Source organism: Malaclemys terrapin, chromosome 1, assembly GCF_027887155.1.
Source record: "Malaclemys terrapin pileata isolate rMalTer1 chromosome 1, rMalTer1.hap1, whole genome shotgun sequence".
NCBI lineage: Eukaryota > Metazoa > Chordata > Testudines > Emydidae > Malaclemys > Malaclemys terrapin.
In genome coordinates, this window is record NC_071505.1 from 167,303,553 (window position 1) to 167,328,859 (window position 25,307).

The 25,307-nt window shown below is 41.6% G+C and overlaps 1 protein-coding gene across 2 annotated transcripts in view; it reads left to right on the forward strand.

The window, feature by feature from the left end:
* Positions 1 to 4,735: 4,735 nt before the first annotated feature.
* The window catches only part of CD247 (CD247 molecule), a 79,095-nt gene continuing 58,523 nt past the window's right edge, over positions 4,736 to 25,307 (forward strand). For both annotated transcript variants that reach the window (XM_054016434.1, XM_054016435.1), the window contains exon 1: positions 4,736 to 4,872. In XM_054016434.1, the coding sequence (XP_053872409.1) occupies positions 4,815 to 4,872 (58 nt within the window). In that variant the 5' untranslated portion in view covers positions 4,736 to 4,814. The remainder of the gene's footprint in view (positions 4,873 to 25,307) is intronic.

Genomic DNA, 25,307 nt, shown 5'->3' on the forward strand with positions numbered 1-25,307 from the left:
ACTTGTGACAGCAAAATAGGCTACATCAGAAATCAATGTGGAATTAACAGGTCAAATCATTAACGACCAGTGGGATTGCTTATTTCCCTTTCTGTAGGTTAATGCGATTTGCCTACTTCTTACATTCTCTCATAATCAATTAGGGTCTCCAAAGAATTGTGGTCTGAACAGGTTGTTGCTGGTGTAAGAACCAGCTGCTGCTTTTCAGTATCAGGCATCTTGAAAGTGACACTATCATGCTTGTTCAACAGGCTGAGAACTGGTGCATGTTCATAGGTGCCCCACATTAAAGTTCTTCTAATGTCTTAGATATATTTCTAACACGTTAATCAGGCTGAACATTTAAAAACAAAGCAGGAACAGATGACTGCAAGTCACAAGAAACTAAGCAGCGAATGGGAGTTTTCTGGTATAATACACAGACGCCTGTTTATTTCCCATAGGACATGTACACTCACGGACATGTTTATCTCTTGTGTTACACAGGTGTCTGTTTTCTTCTATTCTACAGTAGCCTGTCACTTTAGATGTGGCAGGGCTTCTGTTTACACTCTGCAGCTGCAAGGGATACTGGAAGCGGAGTGGGAGGCCCTAGGAAAGCAATATTTTCACTCCCAGAGGGGAGCAGCTGTAGTAAGACAAACTCCTCTTCACTGTCTGTTGGGAGCATCTGAAGCAAGAGCAGGAGCCAGGAATTCTTCCGTATACTTCTCCTTACAGGGTATTGGCAAATGTGCAGAGGGGGAGGGGATAATACCCTTGGAATGCAACAATTAATACTTGTTGTGCAATCATTACTGCATTTCCAGGGGATTAGCACATAGAGGCAATTATAGCAGAGTGAAGTTTCACTGTAAGTTCCAATGCACTAAAATGCAATGGAGCAATATAGGACTGACTGCCTCTGGACTGGGGGTTCTCAGGACAAAATTTTTGGTGGCCTCCGAGTGTGGCCACCAACTCTTACTGGTGGCTGCTCTCACACTTTTTCCTAAAACACCGGTAATTAGCTTTAGGAAAAACAAATAAATATGCACGTACACATGTCCAAATCATTGTAATTTATTTATTGCTAGCTAGTAAGTCTACTGTAAAAAATGATATTAACGAACATACAAGTATCACTTTTCACAGCAGACTTACTCAGCCCTGTCAAGCCTGGGGACAAATTAAGCCCTGGATGGGGGGCCAGGGGAAGCATTGGGGGACTAGAGCCTGAATCCCTGTTGCCAGAACCTGGGGCCTGTTGCAGTGCGGCCAAAGACCGGGACTGGAGTCCGAAGCCCTGCGGCCAGAGCCTGCAACCCCGCTACCCCAAGGCTGAACCCCAAAGCCTGAGCCCCACCACCCCTGGGAAGGTGGGGAACTCACTGGGTGCCTGTGCCCCAGGTGTCTCCAAAGGAGGGCAGGGCCCAACCCCTGCTGGCGGCCCCAGCAACCAACACCAAGGCAGGGCATCCAGGAGCAACAGGGAGGAGAAGGGGCCGCTACTTTGCCCCTCAGTTCCCCAGCCCAGGATGCTGTCACCACAAGAAAAGTCCCTGGTGGCCGCATTTGAGAAACGCTGCTCTAGACTACATTTTGTCAATATAAGTCAGTAGCTTGCTTACCATAAACAGTGAGATGCACACCTCTCTTTTCTTTGCAGTGTCTTGTGCATGAATGGCAGGTCCAGCTGTGGGCTGCAGCCTGCTCACCATACAGAACTACTACCGTCTATTTGGTATCCATTATCTTTGTGTGAGCATCTCCAAAAATGATTGTAAGAGCTTGGTGTTGAATTAGTTTCTGGGGGCTACAACACTGCCATTTATTGCTGAAAATAGGCCAGGCTCTACAGACATTGTCTCCAACGTTTTCCAGATCCTCCAACAGGTCACAGAGGTATTAAGTTTGTCTGCAAGTACTAACTGTAGCAGGTAGGATCAGGAGAATCAGATATGCTGATAACAGATCTGTCCTTAATCCCAGCAGTCTGTAGTGATGATTACAGGTAGGGTCTCTGTGGTAGCAGTGCATGAGCCAGAGGGCAGTGTGTCATTATTTTTATCCCCAGCTTGACTGTGGTGCAGGTTCATTTTTAGTTTTCATTTATTTCCTGTTTAAACTCTAAACCCTGCTGGTTCTTTATACCTCAGGCAAGCACACCCAGCAAGAATGAAAACAGGCTGCCTTTGGCGATGGATTAGCCCCCTGTATCAGAGAAGCTTGTGCTAGGCCTGCCTATGGCCAGAGAGAGAGAGAGAGAGAGAGATTGGCATATTGACACAGCATCTGGTCAATGTATGCTTTGTGTACTCTAGGAAATTTACCAATCATAGGCAACAGGTGTCAGAAACAGGTGCAGCTTAACAATGCTGAGCACAGTTGAAATTGAAGTGTACAGTATACCAAACTGTTCATTACATTTCCAGAAACCATGGTTAAACCCATCTCCCTCTGCTAGTAATGGGTAATTTCCCCAATAGACATGGTGCTAGACCAGTGGTTCCCAAACTTTAACAACCTGTGAACCCCTTTCACTAAAATGTCAAGTCTCGCGAACCCCCTCCTAAAAATGAATATTTCCAGGGATTTTCTCCTTTACCTGAGTATAAATGCCTATTTAATTTTAAAAACAGCAAAAAATATCCACCTCCCTTTCCATTTCTTATAAGGAGTCTTGCAGTTTAAATCTCCTCAGTGTGATAGATATGCTTGCTTTGATCTGCTTAGCTCTTGGAAGTCCAAGGGCTCCGGGCTTCTGGCCCCATGCTGACCAGGGTCCCTAGGGACAGCTCTGTCCACCATTAGGAAATTTTTTCCCGAGAACCCCCTGGGTTCACGAACCCCAGTTTGGGAACCACTGTGCTAGACATATACTCAAGATAGCTAAAAGCTTCTCTTAACCCTTCAGAGAAGGTCTGCTGTCTCCACTGTGGACTTGACTCACTATAAAGTTGCAAGATTTGACAACATTGCATTGATGAGGGTTTTGTCCAGTTTTGTTATAAATATTCCAAGCAATGGAGTTCCCCACCACTTCCCGGTGGAGACTGTGCCATAACTTAACAGATCTCCCTGTATGAAGTTTTTTTTGATATTCAAACTAAATTTCCCCTTTCTTAATTTCATCTCATAATTCTTAGTTACCTCCTTTGTACCAGCCTAAATAATTCTGCTCCTTTTATTGGCCCGTTGCTGCTCAAGTCAATGGTAAAACTCAATCTCATTGGGTAATATTCAGGGAGATGTGTGCTCTGACCACCCCCTTGCTCCCACTGCTGTTCCTTCTGTCCCTTTAAAAATTCTGGGGCCTCATACCCCAGAGAGCTCTGCCTGCCTTGGCAAGCTAATTTCTCCAACTATATACTAGGCATAATAATGCGTAACTGCTACATCAGGCATGCTTGTGAGGCTAATTTAATTCTTTGAGCTCCTCAAGGAAAAACACTGTGGAATGGCTCAGTATTATTAACACTGTGAGCTGACAACAGATGGCCAACTGACTAAGAAAAGAACCCTGGAAAATGAAATCTGCCAAGTTACTGTTTACTTGAAATAACATTTCTGTTACTGCCTATATAGTTTGCTAAATTGGAACTGGGCTACTAAAAGGTGCCTTGGTAGTCTCCCATTTGAGTCTTTTATTTTGAATTGTATATTAAGTGCTGGTTGAAGGTGTTAGATTGAAAGCCCCAAGGAGTCCTATTAATTCCCAGAGCATAACAGTTCAGGTAGAAGCAGCGCAAACATCCCCCCACTGCACCCTGCTAGTGTGTCTCTATATCGTCATGAAGGGACCACTTCTAGGGATGAGAGGGTTGTTCAGTCTCCTGGCCCACTTAGGCCTTTAGTGAGAGGAGATGTGGAGTATGTAGCTCAGACACTGCAATGTCATTGTTTTAAAGGTACTACACCTTTAAATTTTCTAAGAACTCTCCCTCTGTGCAGAGGTCAGCAGCCATTGTGGCAGCCTGTCCAGAGGGCACAGAGTCTCTGCGGGAGAGTGCACACTGTGCGTCTCCTCCCTACAGGCTGCAGCAACTCTGAGAACAAAATGGCAGCTGAACTCTGAGGCGAGAGAGGCAGTTCTTAGCTATGTAAAGGAAGGGGCGGTACCTTTAAAACAAAAGGCATTGCAGTTTCCCAGCTACCTACACCCAAGAGGGGCCTGTTAGTTCCAAATTTGATGGTGCTTTCCTGTCATGTGGACACTTGTCTATTAGGAACAAAATTGAGACCAACTCCTTTCACATAGGCCACCGAGTAGCCAAAAGAGGATAAAAACTTGTGGTCCCTAGTGGCCGGTTCTGGATTTAAATCAGTGACCCAAGATGAAGAGCTCCGCCAATCACCGGAGCCATGTAGTTGTCCGAGGATGACTGTGTTATGCCCCGAGTTGTATTTTCACCTCGGTTTCTGATTTACTGTACATTGGACATACAGTTATATTCCATCTCTTTTGAACTGTGAATGAATATTGTACCATGCGTACTTTATAGGCTTCTTGTAGAAGTTCAGTTGCTGCTGATTTAGAATTTCTGAGGCTCCATCAGAAAAACTAAAAAAAGAAGAGGAAAAAAGAAAACCCCAAACATCAATACCAAGAATATGAAACCAAACCTCTAAAGCTTCCTGGTTGTGAAGCAAAAGAAGGCGCGTGTGTTTCAGCCACGCTGCCGGCAGGTGGACTCTGAAAGATCTTATAGACCTCGCACTTCCTGTGGAGGCAGCCAGAAGAACAAAGCCAGTGGAGGTGCCTTTTCTCCTCACCATCCCACTATCTGTTAACTCGCGGCCTCCAGCCCCCAGTGCAATCCGGGGGGAGCAAGATGAAGTGGAAGGGGATTGTTATCTCTGCTGTCCTGCAGGCACAGCTCCCAATTACAGGTAAGGCAGGCTTTTCATATGACAAGGAACTATTTTAAAACCCTTTTGAGGTGGGGACAGAACACAACGTTTCTGTCGGATCCCCGCCCTTCTGGTAGCAGGAGGGCATCTGCGTGTGAACCTCTAGCATGTCTGTCCTCCTAATTATGACTAGTTATGCACTAGTTCAGAACCGGCAGCTGCAGGACTTGCTGAAAATGAAGTCTTTGCTATAAAGAAATCCTTTGGAAGGTGGGGAGGGGCGAACGAGGCAGCAGCAGCAGCTACCTACCATTGATGAGGCCTGCCTTTGTTGTGTCAGAGTTAAAGATACGACAGCTGAATAACATCTTGTAATTAAATGGGGTTTTTAACCCTCCCCCCAACAGTTCTCTCTTTGGGATTTAAAAAATGAAAAGTTGATATGCTGAGTGCAACCACCTTCAATATGCTGCCCAAGAGATACCTTTAATTTAGCTGGATAGAGTTAGGGCTGCGTTGATCCTTAGTGGCACGTTCAGTGCTTGGTTTCCAATAAACGTCACACCCTAGCAGCTCAGAAGCTGCTGTTGAGGGATTAGAGGAAGGGTAAAAAGGCTATGATTCCCCCCATCTTTTTCTATACCTGCACACTTGCTTTCAGGTAATTAAAATGAATAAAGTTTCCTTACCTTATGTGTTTATTTGGTTGGTGTTTATAAACGGACCCCACTCAGGCAGACAGAGGAGTGGGTTTAACATGCAAACATTCATGATTTAAGTTAATTTGGGGGAAGATGGACATACATTTTAATAATCCATAAAATCAAGGAAAACTAGATCAATTTAATTTGCATCTAGAGACTGGGCAGGAAAAGGCCTGAATTTGAGTAAGTCAGCAAAGATGAAAGACAGCGAGGCCACCTTCAAGTATATGCAGAAAATCCATATGAAGAGTTTCATCCATGTTCTCTCTAGTCAATGTACACAACCAATGCACCATAAACAGCACTTTTACATCAAGTGTTTTGGGGACCTCAATAAACTTTCAAATAAACAAGGTTTTTGATGATTAGGAAAATGACCCAAAGCATTCACTGATGCCGTGCGACATAATCATGTTCCAGTTAACCTGTGTACCATACATTTCAACAGGATTTTAAATTAGATTTGCATTATCCGTAGTAAGTACTCACAGCTACATTTATGTTAATATATAGCAAATACATGTCCATTTGGGATATTAATGTGTTTCTACATACATTGAGCTGTGTGTGTACCAAAAGTAGGAAAAGCATTTCTTTCTGTCCTCTTAGAATATTTTCAAAATGCACAAAGGCCTAGGACGTCTGAAGGAAAGGTAATTGTACTTATAGGCACGTAAAGATTTAGAAACTACTTAAGGTCAGCATTTGTTTCTCTGATCCTTCTTCTTTCATTCTTTTATAAAACATCAGTATCTAGCATGCTACAGGCTCTTGCTCTTATTTGTTCTTTTTTAGCAGAAAGGCCGTACTGAAAAAATAGAGCAATTTAATCAAATCTGCTAATTACTAAAGTATCAACTTTATTATGGTCTCTCTGTTCACACACCTTGGGGATAACTATGCTCACAGGAAGAGACTATTTAGCTACGACACACCCTGGACCAAATTTTGCCCTAAGTACAATTCCCGTTGATTTAAATGGAGATGGTTGTGTATTTATCTGAGGGCAGAATTTTTGGCTGGGTATTTTCAATATTATAAAGACCTTTTTACATTTTGGAATGAATGTAGAGTAAGAGGATGATAGTGAGATTCCATAAAATTATTCAAATAGTAGATAGGTGCACTAACAATTATTAATTTAGTCTGAACATATTGCCAGGCAGATGACTTTTTGGGGTCAAGACTAAGAACCCTGAATCTGGGACCTTCCATTATTTGGAGTAAATAGGAGCCCTCTTAAAACAAAGTATATTTTTATTTTTCACAGAACATGTTTGCTCTAAGCAAACCGTCACTAAGTGGAATTGCAGATGACACTTTACAATGCATTCATACTATGGCGCTCAGGTTTTCAGTATACTTCACAATAGGAGTCTGCTTGTTTTGTAGTTAGTCCAGCAAAAAGTGCTGGCCCCAGGAATGGTAGCTGAAGAGCAACCATGCATTTTCCTTTTGCTCTCAACAGTGTTGAGCCAAATACATCAAGCACCAGAAACATTTTTTTTAGAGTAATTCTAGCTATGGACCAAAGCCGCAAAATTCTGATGTAGCCATCGACCCCAGCCCATAAATTTGAGGATGTTCTGAGTTGAGGTTTGACCAATAAAGCAAGAGGAGCTGCTGGAGAAATTCAGATCCACGTTCGGATTTTGGAATGCTTCCCCTTTCCAAAGTTCAGCAGGAATGGATCTGGAGGTCTGGTTCAGGCCCTCCGATAAATATTTCACTAGAAGGAGTTTATGAAAGAAAATAAATATGTTCTGAGTCTCTGAGCAGAGTGATTTTGTTTATCACACTGTTCTCTGCTGTTTCGGGAAATTCTGTTAAAAGACATTTCTTCTGTCTGTACTGCAAGAACCCCCCTACCTCCCCAAAACAAAACAAACAAACAAAAAACAGGAAAAACCCAAAACCCTGCAATATGCTGCAGTGATGGACACAAACCACTGCAGTTTCTAATAGCAATATGGCAGTGTTTGGGGCAATACTGCCATTTTTCCCTGTGAGGGTGATCAGCTTAATATGAGAGACATATAAAGACATGTGCAACAGGGTCCTAAAAGGGGGTTTCTCTCAAATTCTCAAAATCTCCTGTTGAATTGAACCCAGCACCGGATTATTTGGCTGTAGGGAAGCTAGAACATGTCCACCCTGGAGAGACATCACTCACACAGTTCAGTCAATCAGCATTTCGCTGCCCAATGCAACTGCTTCTTCTACCCATAGGGTAGCGTGCAACTCAGGAGCGATTTGCTAATCACCATATGGGTAACAGGAAGAAATGGGCAGCGTTGTGTTTTAAGGGTTCATTTGTTCGTTCATTCGTTCCTTCCTTAAAATAAGTTATTTAGAAGACCTACACTTTAAAAAACAGAAAAAAAAAATCTTGTTTACAAATACATCCTGGATACTTCAACCAAATGTAAAGACAGAATATTTTTAGGTGCCACTCTCCATACCATCTACACCGTCCTTGCTGTATTCTTGGCACTAATGCAAAAATCTACCAGGGACTTAATTTAATAATTATGCTTCTTTCTACTCACAATGATTCATTAATAAATACTCGGAAATGGGACATTTGTGTATCAGACAAAATGTAGGCAAATATAGCCCATCTTTATAACAGGCTGTTTATTAAGCTCCTACAGTGCTAAGTTCAGTTTCTTTAGCGATCATTATATGTTATATAGTAAGCACTCTCTACTAAAACAATACCATATTAAATTCTTAATGAGTGAGGTAACAGGTTAATAATTCACTCCATCTGACTCCCCTATGCAAGAGGGAGTGTATTTAAAATGGAAGGAGCCATTTGAAAATATATTTATACATGTCCAGTACAAGTCTATTCTTGTTATACTATTGTACTATGTGGATAAATTGAAGAAATTGGGTAGTTTGCTAATAATGGATGCAGATTCATACAACATGTAGATTAGATACCCGTTCTTTGTGGAATCAATGCACATTGTTAAATTATGATTTTGAAATACAAAATATCAAACAACAAAAAGTTTTAAATCTCAATCTCCCCCCCCCCCAAAAAAAAACCCATTTAAATTCCAATTAACTCCATGTTTACACCAGTAAGAGTTTTAAAATCCTTACCACTATTTATAATACTTGGCTATAGATATAAAGACAACATCCCCGGCCACTATCTAGAACTTTAAAATGTGTCCGTGAAGAAACAGATGGGGACCTGTTAAATAACATATATGGTACATTTGCTCATTTAGGATGGCATGGGCAGAAGACAGCATTTTAAAAAAACCTGAGAAAATATCAGGCCTGCTAAAAGCATCTGCTCTGTCTGTGTGTGTGTATGCTGAAAAGATTTCAGTGTCATATGTATATAACTTGGATCAAAACCTACATTAAAATGTTGTTACTCCTTTTATTTTATTGCTAAGAAAATGTCTATACTTACTGAATCTTGGAGAAGTTGGGTTTTACAACCTTTTTTTGATGTGTAATAATATGCTACCTGATATTTGGAGATTAGCTCTGACTGTAGCTCTGTTGTTAACTAAATTCATTTCTCTTCCTTTAAAAAAGTATGTGCAAACTGTATCCTTTAGGAATGAGGTTTAGGATCAAATTTTTCAAAGAAGGGGGTAAAAGCTACGCTATGTGAAATCCCACATTGCCATACACAGGTGACTAGCATTCACATATACCAACCAGATACCTGTGCATGCATATGAGTAGTTGAGTTTGCAGTTCCTCAATTTGCACATGCAAATTACTTGTTTGCCGAAAACTGTGAAGAAAATGGGTGCGTGAGTGCTTAGCTGTGTGCAACTGGTGTGTGAGCACTTGTGTGTGTGCAAGGGGTATATGGAAATGTTTGTGGGTGCACCATTTGCTCCGTCCTTTGACAATTTAGCCATTAAAAACAGAGAAAAAAGACCATACCTAGCCACGCTCTTTCCCCAACCCTTAAACACGCACACCCGTTAGTGCGTGTACAAGTCTGTTCAAGGGCGTGGAAGCTGAATTTTAATTTTAAATAATATATATGTTTCAAATATTAAAAAAAACAAAATTGCTAAAAACAAACCACTGCAATTTGAAAGCCCTCTCTGCTTTTTGTTTATGGTCATTCCTTCTAAGATTGGGTTAGTCTACTGAATTGGAAATGACCACAGTCAACTTGGAGAGAAAAAGAATCCTAAACCAAAGGAAGAAAGACAAAATGAAAAAGCTGGGACACGGCCACTTTCTGCACCACTGTTATTATGCTGCAACATGGCTGAAAGCAGGTTCCTGAGCCAATTCAGATATTATTGTGTACAACATACAGCTATGTATTATTTTGACATAATCACAGTGAAATAATAATTGCACATCTCCACCTGTCTCCTGATGCTTTCTGAAGAAAATAGTACTGACTGATTTGTGAAATTTCTAAGTGAAGGAGAAGCCACTCAAATAACGTTATGCTCTTCGGATGCACAAATAGTACAGTATAAGAACTTAGAATTGAATAGAAGTGGTGGAGGAAGGGACTGTAATATTACCAAGCAAGTATATAATACAAGGCACAGTAGAACAGAATGGGAGTGCATAGGGGGTAGCAGTATTGCCAACTTTCATGTTTTCTTCTCAAGTCTTACAATATTTGGTGGTTTTCTTAAAGCCCCAACTCCTGGAATCATGGGATTAGGTGCAAATCTCACCTTCCATTAAAAATAAAAGTTTTCAGCCCTCATGATTGCAATTCAAAGATAGACAATGTGAACCAGAAAGGTTCAAAAAACAGAAAGCAAATTTCCTCCCTGAATTTATTATTTTTTTAAAATCTCATGATTTTTTGGGGACCTGACCATGATTTTTGAACACTACGGGTTGGCAGTATTGAAAATTCATTCTTTGACTGGCAAGCTATTGAACTTTTAGAACCAGGGAACAGATAGTTTAGAGGGAGAGGGGATGTCCATAGCTTCTTTCAGTACAAATAAATCTCTGGAGCCTGTACATTAAGACGCACAGTTCTTAAATGAGAGCTGGAAAATGGCTACTCTTAGTAAACTGCGCTGAGTTTTAGAAAGACACCCAAAGAGCCTACTCTGATGAGAGATTGACAGAGGATTTAGTACCAGGACAGTGTCTTACGCCAACATTACCAGGGCAAAATCTATTGCCAGTGTCTTCATTCTGTGTTTGCCCCCCAAACTGTGAGTAGTGAAAAGAAGCAGACAAAACTACATTTATTTAAAAAAAACCAAAAACCTGACCCTACGCTGGTCTACAAGGACTGAACCCAAACACTGCACTAATGGTATTTTAAGCCGTAGCGTTTTGGTAACTTCAAGGTAGAATATTGATTTTTTTTAAGTGATTATACAACAAAACTGGGTGAATACTGCACACTTTTAAAAATAGATAGTCATTCAGATTTTGTAATGAATTTGCTCTAGCCATAAATGTGCCCCTTTTGTGTTCACTTCCGATCAACATTAGAGTGATGCAGTTTTATTTGTATAAATGCAGCAACCAAACTTTAAATCCACTTGGACAAACATTCATGTCACAATCCCACCAATGCGTGCCCACCAATCCAGTGATGGACCAGAAACAAATGTATTTGGCTTAGATGATAAATCCCAATTAAACGACACAGCTCGGCTATGGTGTACTGAAGACTGGCAGTAAGATGTTTGCGATCAATCAATCCATACAGTTAAAATAATGTTCTTAAAAAAAGATTTGGGGAAACTCTGATCTGCTACAAACATTCCACAGCGGAAAGCTACATTAATGAAGTATATGGTTCACTAAATTAGATGCATATTTTTTCAGCATAGATCGGACCTTCTTTTTAAAACCTCAGTCATATAATATTTCTTTTCCCCTTCTCCCATCCTTTGGGACAAATTTCTTAATGAAATGGATAACATTTCTGATCTGCATTCTGATCCACATGGGTGGATCCCTATGCCTGTGTGGAGACTTGTTGAAATTGGCCTATATGGATTGGACAGTAGGTTGGGAGCCTAAAGTCATGGTATTTGTACTGTGCATACACACATCTTGGAGAGAGGCATTTTTGCAGATAATCCTCAGAGGACTTTGCTATTGATTTTACGTGGAAGGTGCTCAGATAATATGGTGATAGGCAACAACTGAAAACCATAAAATAGGTAGAGTTGGAGAGAGAGAAATTACTTTCATACCAAAGATTTCCATTTTGGATTTTATTTTTGTTTTGATTAGTATTACCAACCATCAATCCAAAAATGCAGCTTTTGTCCGTCAATAAATGTATGCCATCATATCTAAGTCCGCCTCTTTTCAGGGTTTTAAAATTCAGCTGTAAATAATTGTTGTGAGCTGCAACCTGCAGTATATGATTTCAACCCAGGAATCCAATGTATTTAGTCCTTTAAAAGATGTCATACAAACCATCCAGCTATTTTGGAGTTATAATCATCAAAACAAAATTAGGTTCTATGACTAGAGGGCTTTAGTCACCAATGTTAGCAGGCTGGTATCTTTCACTAACACACAATTCACTGAACATGCTTAAACGGTGATAATACTGCACAGCATAAAAATGGAATTTTTGTTTTATCTTTCAAAATCACCCATTTTGCATTCATTTTTATCACTGATCTTTACCATGCATTGTACAGGAATTAAACACAAATCATATTTCCATACTAAGTAACTCAGGCTATTTTTTTGTAAATATGAAATGTGTAGCCTGAAACAAATCACTAAGGGCCCTGATCCTGCAACCAGATCCATGTGGACAGACCCTTGCATCCATGTGGAATCCCACAGGAGCTCTGTGCAAACCCACGGATTTGCCCTTGCACATCCCATTGCAGGATGGGGCCTTATACTCTCTTTGTGAGCCTCAGTTTGCCCATGTGTAAGATGTAGATAATAATGCTGACTTTATAAGGGAATTGTAAGGCTTGATTCATTAAAGAAGTGTGTGTGTGTATACACACATATATAAAAAACATTTCTTTAAGAGCTTCAGATGAAAGGTGCTATACAAGTGTAAAGCAAGTGTATGTATAATTTTTTTGTCTTTGATTTTTTTTGGTGGCATCATTTCTTATTTAAATAGTTCCCAGGAGGAGTATAAATGGCTGCTAGTCTTTCAATCCACCTGTCTTCTGCATTTGATTTAATTTGTATCTAACTATTCAAATCTGTAAGTGTTTGTCCCCGGATATGGACCAAAATCATCTGTGCTGTACATCCATCGACTTCATGAGGTGCGCCTCAGGGATAAATTTGCCCCATCCTCCTTTTCTTTCAGTTTTCACCCCAGGTTCTGGGTCACATTCTCTCACCATTAGTAATGGACCTTTTCTGACCATTATGATTCCTGAACTCTGGACATCCTTCTGAAATTTTTTTAAGCCTGAGTCCTGAGATTTGTGCACGTTTTACTGGGGCTACTTACATGAATAAAGTTAAGCAGGTGCATAAATCCTTGCAGGAGCTGGGCATTGAAAGGTAGATTAAGCATTGTCATCACCTCTGCTCTGATTTCCTTTCCCTGTGCAGGAGGGAGTGCACAACACCCCCATCAGTCATGATCTGTCTCATTTTTCACTTAATTTTTTAAGTATGGAATTTTTAAATTTGATTTTTAAACAAACATACAGAGCTCAGCAGATAGGTGTTATTGTGAAAGTGACCCCTCAAAGTCCAGTGAAAACTGATAGTCTGGTAAAGTTTGATCTTTCACTGAAAATTGAACATTGCACTCCAGGTCACTTTTGAAGTTGGTTTCTTAAAAGCAAAATTTATTATTGGATATAGCTGAAAAGAAAAGTCAGTTTTCACAAGCCAATTTGACTGTAACCACTTTAAAAAAAAAACACAGACCTAGGAGTATCTCTAACCCTGCTTCAAATAACTGTCTGTTCTTGTGCTGTCGGAGGGGGACAGAAAAACAGGTCTGAACTAAAAAAAGCCTCCACAGCTAATATAAGACCCGGCAAGAACAGATAACACTCAAAGGCTTCTTAGAGTATGGCCTGATCCCATCTGGTCCTTAAAAGTTAGTGGGAAATCAATGGGGGTTTTGCCTGTATACGAGCACAGCCGGATTGCATCAAACATAGTGAAATAAAACAAAACACCCATAACCCAGTAGCTCGACTTAGGGTGGGTAAGTGATAGTGGACTGTCATGGACAGCCACATAGCTTGGGCAGTTACCATTCTAGTATAATTATAACCCAGCACCAATTCTAGGCAGTGTGTACTTTAGCCAGATAAGGATTTGCTGCTCCAGAATGTAATCCTCCCTCCCCATGTCCCTTTGTAAGTCATGTACAGCTTTCCTGAAAACACTGCTACCCCATCTAGCCCCTCTGCTTGAGGGATTGTGAGAGGGCTTGTAACGATTAATTTGTTTAAGACAACTGCTTCCCCAAGCAATTCGTAGCAGTGTCGCAGGGTATGACCGGAAGTTCTGATGATGAACGCTTTTAACTTTGAAAGTATTGCCAATCCCAACCATTCCAAAATCACGAGTCAGGCCCCAGAAATTCATGAAATTGGCTTTAAAATTATGTTTTAGAAATAAATAAATATGGGGTTCTTTATTTGCCTTCTGGTTTTGAGCCTATAGGGTTCATTTAGGTCACATCTTCAAGCTTTTTTTCTGTAATCATGAGAGCTAGAAACTTACTTAACTTTTTAATGAAAGCTGAGATTCTCACATAACCACTTGTCTCCAGGAGTTGTGGCTTTAATAAACCATCAAATATCACGGGACTCACAATAAAATCAAGAGAGTTGGCTACATTGCTTTCATCTCCTGCTTTAGCATTTGAAATGGCCAGAGCTTATATGAAGTGGGCAGAACTGGAATTCTCTGTTGCCAACCTGTTCATACAGCTAAATTAATCTCTTAGTTTGAATAACCTCAGTTGTTATTTCACTAACCTGCATTCAGACCCAATATTGCTAAAATGTATTTGTTGTTGCTGTGGTTCGGTATGTCTGCATTGGCTGAAGAACAGTAACAGATTTTCAGGCTTCACATAAGTCTACTTTTATAATTCTCTTAAACAAGTGTCAGATGTAAACCTATCTCACTGTAACATCTTTTCCAAGACGTTTTTATCTGATTTTATCTCTCTCAGCTGCAAAGATGTAGCTGGCAGGTTTGCCCCCTTTCTCTCTTGTTGTTCTTTTTAGGTATTGAAGCCACAGGCCTGTTTGCTAAAAGTGATCGCTTAGTAGTCTACATATTAGGTTTAAAATACCTATATTTGTTAGATCAGGAACTACAGGTTCAAACCCCAGCAGGATTAGTTTAGTTCTTCCAAAGTAGATTAATTGAGTGCCATTGTAACACTGACAGACCCCAGATGTTGGGGGGTGGGACCGAACCTGGGACTTCTGAAAATTAGTGCATGAGCCTCTAACACATGAGCTAAAAGCCAACTGGCTGTTAGCTAATGCTGTAGAGCAGACTCATTTTCTCTCTCTCTCTCTAAGTGGTCTTGCTGCCACTAGATGGGCCAGAACACCGACACCCAGAAAGGCGTGTGGGTTACATATTTCCCCTAGCTGAGGAAGCACATCCTGAGCTTTGGAGTCTTCCCAGGTGAAATCCTGGACGAGCGCCCACTTGTAACGCCAACAGACCCCGGTTGTCGGCGAGCAGGAATGAACCTGGGACCTCAGTGCATGAGCCTCTACTACATGAGCTAAAAGCCAACTGGCTGTTAAGCAGACTCATTTTATCTCTCTCTTTAAGTGGTCTCGGTGCCATAAGATGGGACAGAACACCACACCCAAAAGGTGTATGGGTTAAACCGTGCATTTCACTGTTGTTCTTTCAGACAAGAGGTACGACACCACAGTCTTGCCAGTTCTTTATGTCCTTTGGGTAAGGATAGTTTTTTGCCACCCTAGTGCCTTTGCCCCCAAATTTCCCTTTCCACTGATAGCTGCCCTGCACTTCAGAATTGACTGCATTTCATCAAGTCTGGATTGCCCAGCCAGGCCCTTGCACGTGGGAGGTTCTGGAATGGGCCACAGGATAGCTGCTGCTGCTCTCTCCCACCTGCAGTACACCAGAAATATGAATATTGCTGCCATGTGGTTAGCTGTTACTGAACCCTAATCTTTCCACTCCTGAAGCCATACTTGTTCATCCCTTGATCACCTAGGCCCAGTTCTCCAAACTACTGTGAGATGGGGGCATGGGGGAGAGGGATTAGGGGAAAGTGCTAGAGTCCAGGCCAGCTCTAGTCCCCAAGGGATATAGATGACAGAGGGAGGTTGAACACTCTGAAATTAGAACACTGCCTGAGGAGTGCTGTTGCAGCAGCAACAGAGCTGGGTGCCCACCTCTCTAATCTGGCAGTCTTGGGAAGTTGCAAGTCTCCTGATAAGAGTAATGGGCTTTATTGGAGAAAATGGCCTGGAAGCCAAAAGCTTGGGGTTCAGTTCCTGACTCTGCCATAGACTCTGTGCGACCAAGTCACTTAATCTAGCTGTGCCTCAGTTCCCCATGGGGATAATGCCTCCTTTCTCTCATACTTGTTGGCCTATTTAGACTGTAAGCTTTTTTGAAGCTGTCTCTCACACCTTGTACAGTGCCCAGCATATTGGGGCCCTAATCTCAGTTGCAGTTTCAAGGCAGTAGTGTAATACAAGTAGCGATGGGGCCTGCTGTCTTTTCCCATTTTAAATGCAACACAAGGAATTCCTCCAGGCTCATCAACAGGCAGGATTAAGGGAAAAGCCACAGATCAGGTCCCTAGAAAGGGAGTTTCCTTCAAGCTACCATGCCCATATGTAAAGTGCTTAACCCTTATTTAGGGCTTTTCAGCCATACAAAGGAAAGGAAATATAATTTCATCTTCCCATATTGGGGGGGAGGGAGGGCAAATTGAGGCAAAGACTTACCCAAAGTCACCAGAAGAATAAATAAAGAATAAAACCCACATCTTCTAATTCCCAGGCCCATGCCTAGTGATCAAACTACATCACCTCCTATCTATAGATAGTTCCAAATTCTAATACTTGTACTACTAATTGTGTTAGTGATGCAGGTTAGGAGACATCATCTGTGAATAGCAGGGGTTCTATTTCCATTGGGGCTATAAAAGTAGAGTCCTATTAAACTCTCTGTCTTCTCCCCTACCCTTTCTGTGTGTGGTGGATAAGGCAAGCAGTTGTAGTGAGTGTGAGTGGATATGAGGTGCAGGTGTGTCACTGGATAAGCATGGGCAGCTGTGTGGCATGTCAGTAAACAGGAATTAAGAGGTTAAGGGGGCACAATGCAAGAGTGTGTGGGGAAAAAAGAAAAGTTGGTTTAGAGTATTGTAGAAAGAGGGAATGATCACAATGATATGGAGAAGTAGAAGGAAGAGAAAAGATGAAAAACCATAGAGGAAAGATGGAGTAAATAGAACTTGTAGGAAGAAAACAATAATTTTATCGTAGCTGAAAAGCTAGTCTGAGGGGAAAATGATTCCAGCATCTATCATAAAAGGAAAGGAAAAGAACTTGAGGGGGGAGGAGGAAGAAAGAAGAACAAATCTAAGAAGGGAAATCTAGTAAGTTAAAATGTTTTTTTTTTAAATATATAGTGAACTAGGTGCTCTAATATTACAATGAAATATCAGTATATAATACTAATTTATCATTCCCCTTAGAGAGAGAATTAAAAGTTTTTACGGGCTCCAATGAATTGCTTTCTCGGGAGAACCCAAATCTTTTCTCCACTTACCCTCCCAAAAAATAAAATAGTGCTGCTCTAAAGATATTCCCTGAGCTGCTTGTAACAATGGCTGGGATGGACTGCCTGTATCTTCTAGTCTGACCCTAGTGGTGGAAGAAGTGATTCCCCCCATATAGATTACTTGTAAACTTCTTTGGGATTAAAGGCATTATCTAAAAGTAAGAAACTGTTTGCTATGCCATTCCTCATTATAATTTGCATACCACTAACAACTTGATAGGCAATTTATAGCTAGATATGAAGACTGGGTCTCTGCTTTTATGAGTTTATAGCCTAACTAGCTCTAAATATACTTTGATAGTTTAAATGTTGGAGAAGCTTACCATTGAGTGATGAATGTGACACCAGTGAAAGAGTTCATTTGAAAATGCTTGCAAGTAGGTAGAAACAGTATTCTCCTCTCACAACAGGGTGTGATCAGTCAATGGGAGCTTGTTGTGCAGTTGTAATGCTTTAACTTAATTTCCTTCTGGAGATCTTGGATGGGTGAAGTTCCCATGGATCTAGAGTTCTCCCTTTCTAGCCTGCTCCTGTAGTTTCACCTATGTTCAAATTATTTAATGTCCTTTTTCTAAGGAAACTCAGTTGTGTGTTTTCTAATATGCTGCCACATTCTTCATTATTCTGCCTCCACTGAAATGCTAACTATTCTTTAAAGGGCCTTGTGATGCTTTCAATTCTGTCTAGCTAGAAAATTAATCTTGAAATATTGGAAATGATTGCATATGAATGGAGAAGTTTCCATTTTGAATATTCCTCTTTGTGAATGCTTCTTAAGCTTAAATATTGGGGTCTACTGTCATCTCATAAAGCTGGTATCTCTCTGAGCCAGGAGCAGAAAATCTTTAAGATTCTTATTGTCTCCATGGCTGCACAAAGCAACTCTGGCTTTATTGCAAGCAGTGTGGCTCAGTGGCTAAAGCAAGGGACTAGGAATTGGCACACCTGGGTTTTGTTCCTCGCTCTGTCATTGACTTGTGATCTTGAGTAAATCATGGGAATATGTTTGTGCGTTTCTGCTAGGATAGTGTCCAGGCTAGGCTCCCTTTAGGATCAAGGCCACACTATGTTAGGTGCTCTGCAAAAAGAAAGGAAGACACAGTATTTGCCCGAAGAATTTACACTGTATTAGTAATTTATTCACCTGTAAGCGGGTATATATTTGCTTCACAAGGGTATCTAGAGGATTGATTGATTAATTCTGTAAAGTATTTTTGAGACCACTGAAATGAACAACCCCTCCCCCCAAATAAAATAAAATAAAATTCCACCACACCAGGTTGAACTGAACTGTTGGGATATCTGTAAAAATAAATAATTGGTATAGAGACAATCTTAATCTCTGTAAGATGGGCATAATTTACCTACTGTGCAGTGAAGCTGTGAGGGTTAATTAATATTTGTAGAGCACTTTGAGGCCATCAAAGCAAGGTGCTATAGAAGTACAAAATATGCATTATTTATGCGGAACTCTCTGTTTACCCAGGGAACACTTTACCTCATGGAATGCAGCAAGCATGGACTGCCACTTTCTAAATGTTTGTACAGGACCTAGCCCATTGGGGCCCAACCTGGTTGGCCTCTATATGCTTAGGACGATAGAAATGGTGATAATATTAATGGTCTTGTGCAGCTAGTCCTGCTGCCCTCTGCTCCTGTAAAAACACCCACACGGTGGTGTGATGATTATAATGGCTGTATTTCTTATTTGGGCTAGTTAGAGCATATGGATTATTTGAATTGTTGAACCTTTTAATAGATGTTGCTATGTCAGTAGATGCAGAAATTCGTCTCTCTCCTTTATCTCCCAGTTCTCTCTTCTCCCCCTCCCCCCCAGTGGCCGCATGTTCCCTTTCACCCAGAAAGATAGCTTCTGACTGCTGGGGGCCTGCCCCATGCATTAACTATTTACTAGGCATGAAGATACCAACTTCAGCTGGGGATTGACTGCAGTTCATTTGCTACATGTGTAGCCTCTGCTGCCTCAGGCACACAGCAGCTCAGACTTGAACTCTGGTGTCCTTGGCTTCTCAGAAACAAGGCATCCTTAGGGGAGCTACACGGCTGCCGAGCTTTTGTTCAGAGTGTTTATGACTTATACAGGGTAATATCTGTATTGTGATTTAGCCAAGTTCCATACACGGGGTCTCTCACACTGAGGGGATAACGGAAAGTGCTCAAAGAGGTGTCTGGTGTTGGAAGAAAATCCCAAGTAGCTTTCTGTCAAGGATATTTTTCTGCCTGTTGGCCTTGAGGCCTAGATCTGAGCAGGAGGAGAAAACTGAAATATTCTGGAAGAGAATCCCACAGGCAGGTAATAATTTGGATGGAATTTGCATACAACTGATCAAAACGCTAGCCCTCCAACAGCTGTATGTTTTGAGATACCTACTCAGTTTGCACATATGTAAAGCCACGTATATCTGGGAGGTATTGACGAACATTCAAGCATGCACATGCAAAGGTACACTTGTGCTGTAAAACAGAGTACAGCCATACATGCACTTGCACTCCTGTAAACACATGCACATCTAGGGGCATATGTGCAAACATGCACCAATACTGCATGTGTGTGTAAGCACATGTACTGATGTAGATCTATGTAAACGCTTTATGAAACTCATGCCTGCAAATACGCACATGAACACGCAAGTACATTGAGTATGTCTATGCAGCAGCAAGGAGCATAGTAAAAATATCAGTGTGGCTGCTGCAGCAGGGGTGGCGGCTTGGGCTAGCTGGCCTAGCACGAACCTGCCCAACTTCCTGAGTATGTGCTTGGGCAGTTAACCTGAGCCGACATCCTAACCACCGTGGCTACACTGCTATTTTAGCAGGCTAGCTTGAGCAGAGCTAGCCTGTCTGTCCAGGAATGCTGGGAATCACCCCTCCGGCTGCTGTGTAGACAGAAACTTAGAAGCAAATCCTCTTCTGTTCCCCACAGTCAAGTTTTCATATTTTTTCCCCCCTAGGAACATAAGTGCTTCTTAGCAGGCGTTGTATAGTACCATACATGTACATGCTTCGTGAAGTAGTGTAAAATCTGCTGGCACCTTGCCCTCACATCTCACACATCTGCCCTAGTGCGAGAAAACATTGGCCGGGGGAGAGCAATTGCCTCCCAGCTGGTGCCCAGAGGAGCGGAGCAACAGTTCACTGTTAGCTCTGTGCACCTTGCTCAGAGGCTACCGCTACTGCTGCCTCTTTCTCTATTCTTCCTCTGCCTCCCTTCCCTTGCATGTCTTGTCTCAGCTGTGTCCCCTCAGACACTGCTGCTCTATATTAGCCCTCCCACTAATGGGGGCGTGAGGGGATATAAACTTCACCACAAACCTCTGCACGGAAGAGGCTGTAGCAGCAGAATCCTCTGCCCATCTACTGCAGGCCTAAGAAATGATACAATTATTTTTGTATTAATCAAAAGAGGACTATTTGGAAATCAGGAAATCCAGGGGTGCAAATCAGAAAACAACGGAAATCTTTCCCTGACCACCCTACACTTACATCCTTGAATTATCCTGACACCCACACAGTCTACCTCTTCTGTATTTTCAACATGTCACCTGCTTCCTACTGTTCCACCCCACCCTTTACAGACTGATGCGGCCACCATCCACCCACTACACACGTCGCCTACAATTCTCGCTGCCTTTTGAACCAGCTACAGCTTCTCACCTCTTATTCTCCGTACACACATCAAAGACCTGTCCATTCCCAACCCACCTTCTCACTATAATAAAGAAACCAACAACACTTACCCTCTCCGACAGTCTGCTAACATCTCTTCTATCCACCCATCCATGTATAGAAACGTCCCTGTACTTATCCATCTTTTCAAAGACTTAGCTACCCACATAAAGATGTTCACTTTAACCCTGTCAACTTTACAAATAGTAGCCACAGACCCCCAAATGTTAGGCTAACAGGTATTTTACTTTATCTGGTCCACATATGGAATAGAGTTGACTTGTGCATACACTTTTATTGTTAAGAATTTTAAAGATTTGGAAAGTTGTTGAAATACTTAGATGTGTATCTACATTAGACGAATGATTTGTTGGTCTGGTCTACCTACAAAATTGTACTGTATCCAAATCCTCTTGGTAACCATCACGTTAGCTGAATGAGGGTTCAACACTGTTTCCTGGTCAGTGGAAACCAGCAGGGCTTTGGAGCGAAGCCTGGAGCTGGAGGGCACAGCAGCTCCGGAGCAGTGGAGCTGCAGGTTTTTGCCTGGAGCTGGAGTGGAGCCGGAGCACAGCTCCAAAGCTCTGGAAACCAGGACAAACGGCTACTAAACTGCGTTCACCTAGACAGCTAACATGATTGATGAAAAAACGTGTTCAGATGCAGTTCAGTTTTGCAATGTAGACCAGGTCACAATGTTACAAGCATGGGACAGAATTATGTTTGTCTGTGGAACCTTAACTCCGAATTTCTTGACATTCACAAACACAAGTTTGTCAAACTTCAGAAGTCTAATCAATGTTGAAAGTCTACTTCTTATTTTAGGGATGTGTATTTTAGCCTTGACTTGTGATGAAGGTTTGTTTTGGAATTACAGCCTCTCTGTACAGTCGACGTTAGCATTATTGTCCCTGTTCTGCATGTAGGTAAATGGACACACAAAGAGTTCAAACAACTTGCTTCACATCTTGCAGTGGCAGAGCTGCAAATAGAACTCTGTCTGCATGACAGTAAAAGAAACATAATATGGTATTTGCCTACCCCACAGGCTGTCATGAGACTTAATATATTTGTTGCTAGAATGTATTTCATTAGATTATATAGAGCATTTTGTTGGGGAAATACATGAAAGTGAGAATATGTAGGTGATAGCTTTGGTGAAAGGAAGATGCTCCTGGTTTTTCTTGTGATGCTTTCTTTCTGTTCTGTCCTCTTGTTCCCTTGATAGGTGCTTTATTGTCTTTTAATTGGCTTTGTGCATCCCAGTCCCTAAAACTTGGCACTATACTTGGCAGCAATTTTGTTTTTATGGCGAAGGAGCTTGCTGAAATATTTAAAAAAAAAAAAAAAAAAAAAAAAAAAAGCCAGTTAGTCAGAGCCTCTGCTACGTCCTGAGAGCACAAAGCTTTGTAGCTGGAAATTTGAGGCAGAGAGACAGAAGAACTTGAGACACACACACATATGCACACGCATGCCCATTAACACGGAGAGCAGAGCTGTGTTAGCTACAACCAAATTTAAACACAAGTTTCTAGCAACCCTCTCGCATGTTTTCTCCAAATTGTGGAGGTAGGGATTTTTTGTCTGGTCTAAATGGGTTCTCAATGTTATAACTATGTGCTCTGTGATACACTGGACCTATATTCCGCAGCATAACAAAGCTGAAGTCTGCAGTAGAGTGATATTGTCTGTGGCAGCTACAATTAAATTCAAAGCAGGGTTTGTTTTATTAAAATAGAAAGGAATGATATAAGTGCCCTGCTCTGTATTTGTTATTATTTCAATAAAAATCTCCATTTTGGAATGTTCCTACCCCAAATTTTCCATTTTTAGCATTCTGCAGAATCTTGTACTGACAATCTATGAAGAACTGCACTGTAGAAAATGATGTGGAGTGGGAGTGGAAGATGGGAGGTTTTAACAACAGGATAGGGTGCATCTGGGCAAGGGAGGGAAACAGATGAGGCATTTGAAGATTTTAGATGCATCATCTCTGCAGTGCTTTTTCCCTGTCCCCTTTGCAGGCATGCATGAAGGTGACTTCAAAGTTTAGGCAGGGGAGTGGGAGAAAGGCGCTCGAACTCCTAGTTACCTACTCCACATACTGACAGAAGCCAGTAGCCCTAATGTATCTCCCCAATGCCCTCCCCTGCAATATCTGCTCCCGAATGTAACCATGATGGATAAGTATGTTAGCTGAATGACTCTAATAAAATGATTAGCAGTGAAAGAGTTAACAATGTTAACATCGAAATTGCCATTAGGTTTCAATGTTAATATCTCCGTTGGGATGAATGGGGGTAGTTCATGCCTCAAGGCTGTGGTTTCAGGCTGGCTGCTGGTTCAGGAAGACGGAATGCTGCATCAGTTTACATTCTGTTCAGGTAAGAAGATTTTTCTTAAACTAAAGGGCAAGAAACATAACTTGAAGAAAAAAAAGTGGTTCCTACAGCTGGAGAATTCTGTGACCACACAGTTGTACATACATGGGAACGCTGGCTGTAACCATGCTGTTGACTGTGTAAAGGTGTTAATAAGGGTTGGCTCTCTGGAGAGGACAAACTCCTGCTCATGCTGGGTGAAGAAACCACCATAGAACCTTTATAGCTACAAATACTGTAGCCAGTAAATCCTGCAATGATGTACGCTTCTGCTTGGAAAAATCTTCCACTGGTGCTGCTTTACAGAAGCTAGCAATGGTGGTGCTAGTGTAGAGCTGCTGGGTAAACTCATCTGAACAGGTCTAGACAATAGGGGTTAAAGTGCTGGTGGCTGGACCATGCCACTGTTCTGCCATTGCTAGAACCAGTGGAGAGCTGTACCATTCTTGCAACAGTATGTGGGAGTTCTTCAGAGAGAACCTCAGTGTTGACTAGGCCCTACTGTGAAGATGGACAGAGAGAGAAGCCACACCGACATTGCAAAATCAACCATGTAGGAACATCGAGTTACAATGTAGTTAAAGCACAATTTGGTCTTGCAGAGTAGACGGGACTGAACTATGTGTTAACCATACCCCTGAACCATGCTATAGCCTTTCACTTCAGCTGGGCTATCACATGATTTGGGAACATGGCTTGGCACCATCTACACTGCAAGAATGAACTGTGTTCTAGTGCAGGATTTAGAAACTGCCATCTTATAATTGGGTTTTCTTCTCCCCCTCAAGTGTGGTCTTGTGTTTCTATGATTCCGTGCTTGCCACTTATGTTACTTTGCGTTTATTGAGTGATTGTCTGGCTTCTCAAGAACTTAGTGCTTTGCAAGCACCAGACCCTCTCAGAGATCCAGAGAGGCCCGGGCCACATCCAGCTTTTGAGGCCCCTAGCCATAATAAAAATAAAAAATGACAACACATGAAAACAAAATAAGGCACCAAAAAAAGTGAGGCATAATTTGAATATTTTTTATTTAACAAATGCTTTTCTAGCCTTTTTCTGTGCAAATGCACTAATTATTGAGGAAAAATCTAGATTTCGTGCAATGTCACAGTTGATGTTAAGCATGGCGAGTCCATTCAAACGCTGTTGTCCCATAGTTGAACGGTGATAGTTCTTTACCTACTTCAACACATTGAAGGTGTGTTTGCCTGAAGCCACTGATGCAAGCAAACTGACAAAAATATGCAATGCAGTTGTGATATTAGGAAAAATTAACAAGTGTCTAAACTAAATTTGAGGGGAGAAGGAGGAACCATCACTTAAAAAAAAAAAAAAAAAAGTAATCATTAAGGGATCAGAACTAAGGGAGGACCTTAAGTGTTTGAAGAGGAGAGTGATCAACTGTATTGAAAGCTGCAGAAAGATCAAGGAGAACCATCATGACACCTTGGCAAGGAAAGAGGCCTTTGGAAACCTTGGAGATAGTGGATGCCAGAATAGAGCGGATCCAAGGCAGTGTTAAAGGAGAGGAAGTTGGGGCAGGGTTGTAAGTGACCTATTTACAATGCTTGGAGGTGAAAGGAGATGAGATGCTAGTTAAATCTACAAGTTGGGTTGATGGGGAGGGTGGGCAGTAGAACGAGCATCTATCGAGATGGAGAGGGTGAGAGGGAGCACAGTAGTAAGACAGATAAACAGCTGGGAGGGGAATGTGTCCAAAGGACACCTGGAGGGGTTTGGAGGTAGGAAGTCATTCAGATACCATGGTAAAGCAGGAAGAGGGATTCTGGGAGGGGAAAGTCCTCTCTGATGTCAGATACAAGGCTCTAATGAACATTAATAACCAGGGACTAAATACTGCTTTGTCATGGGAAGGCCAAAGTTGGGTGGGAAACTGAGACCCTGAAGCCTCAAGGTTTCAGTCAAACTATCCTGTCAAGGGCAGTTGGGAGCTGGCCTC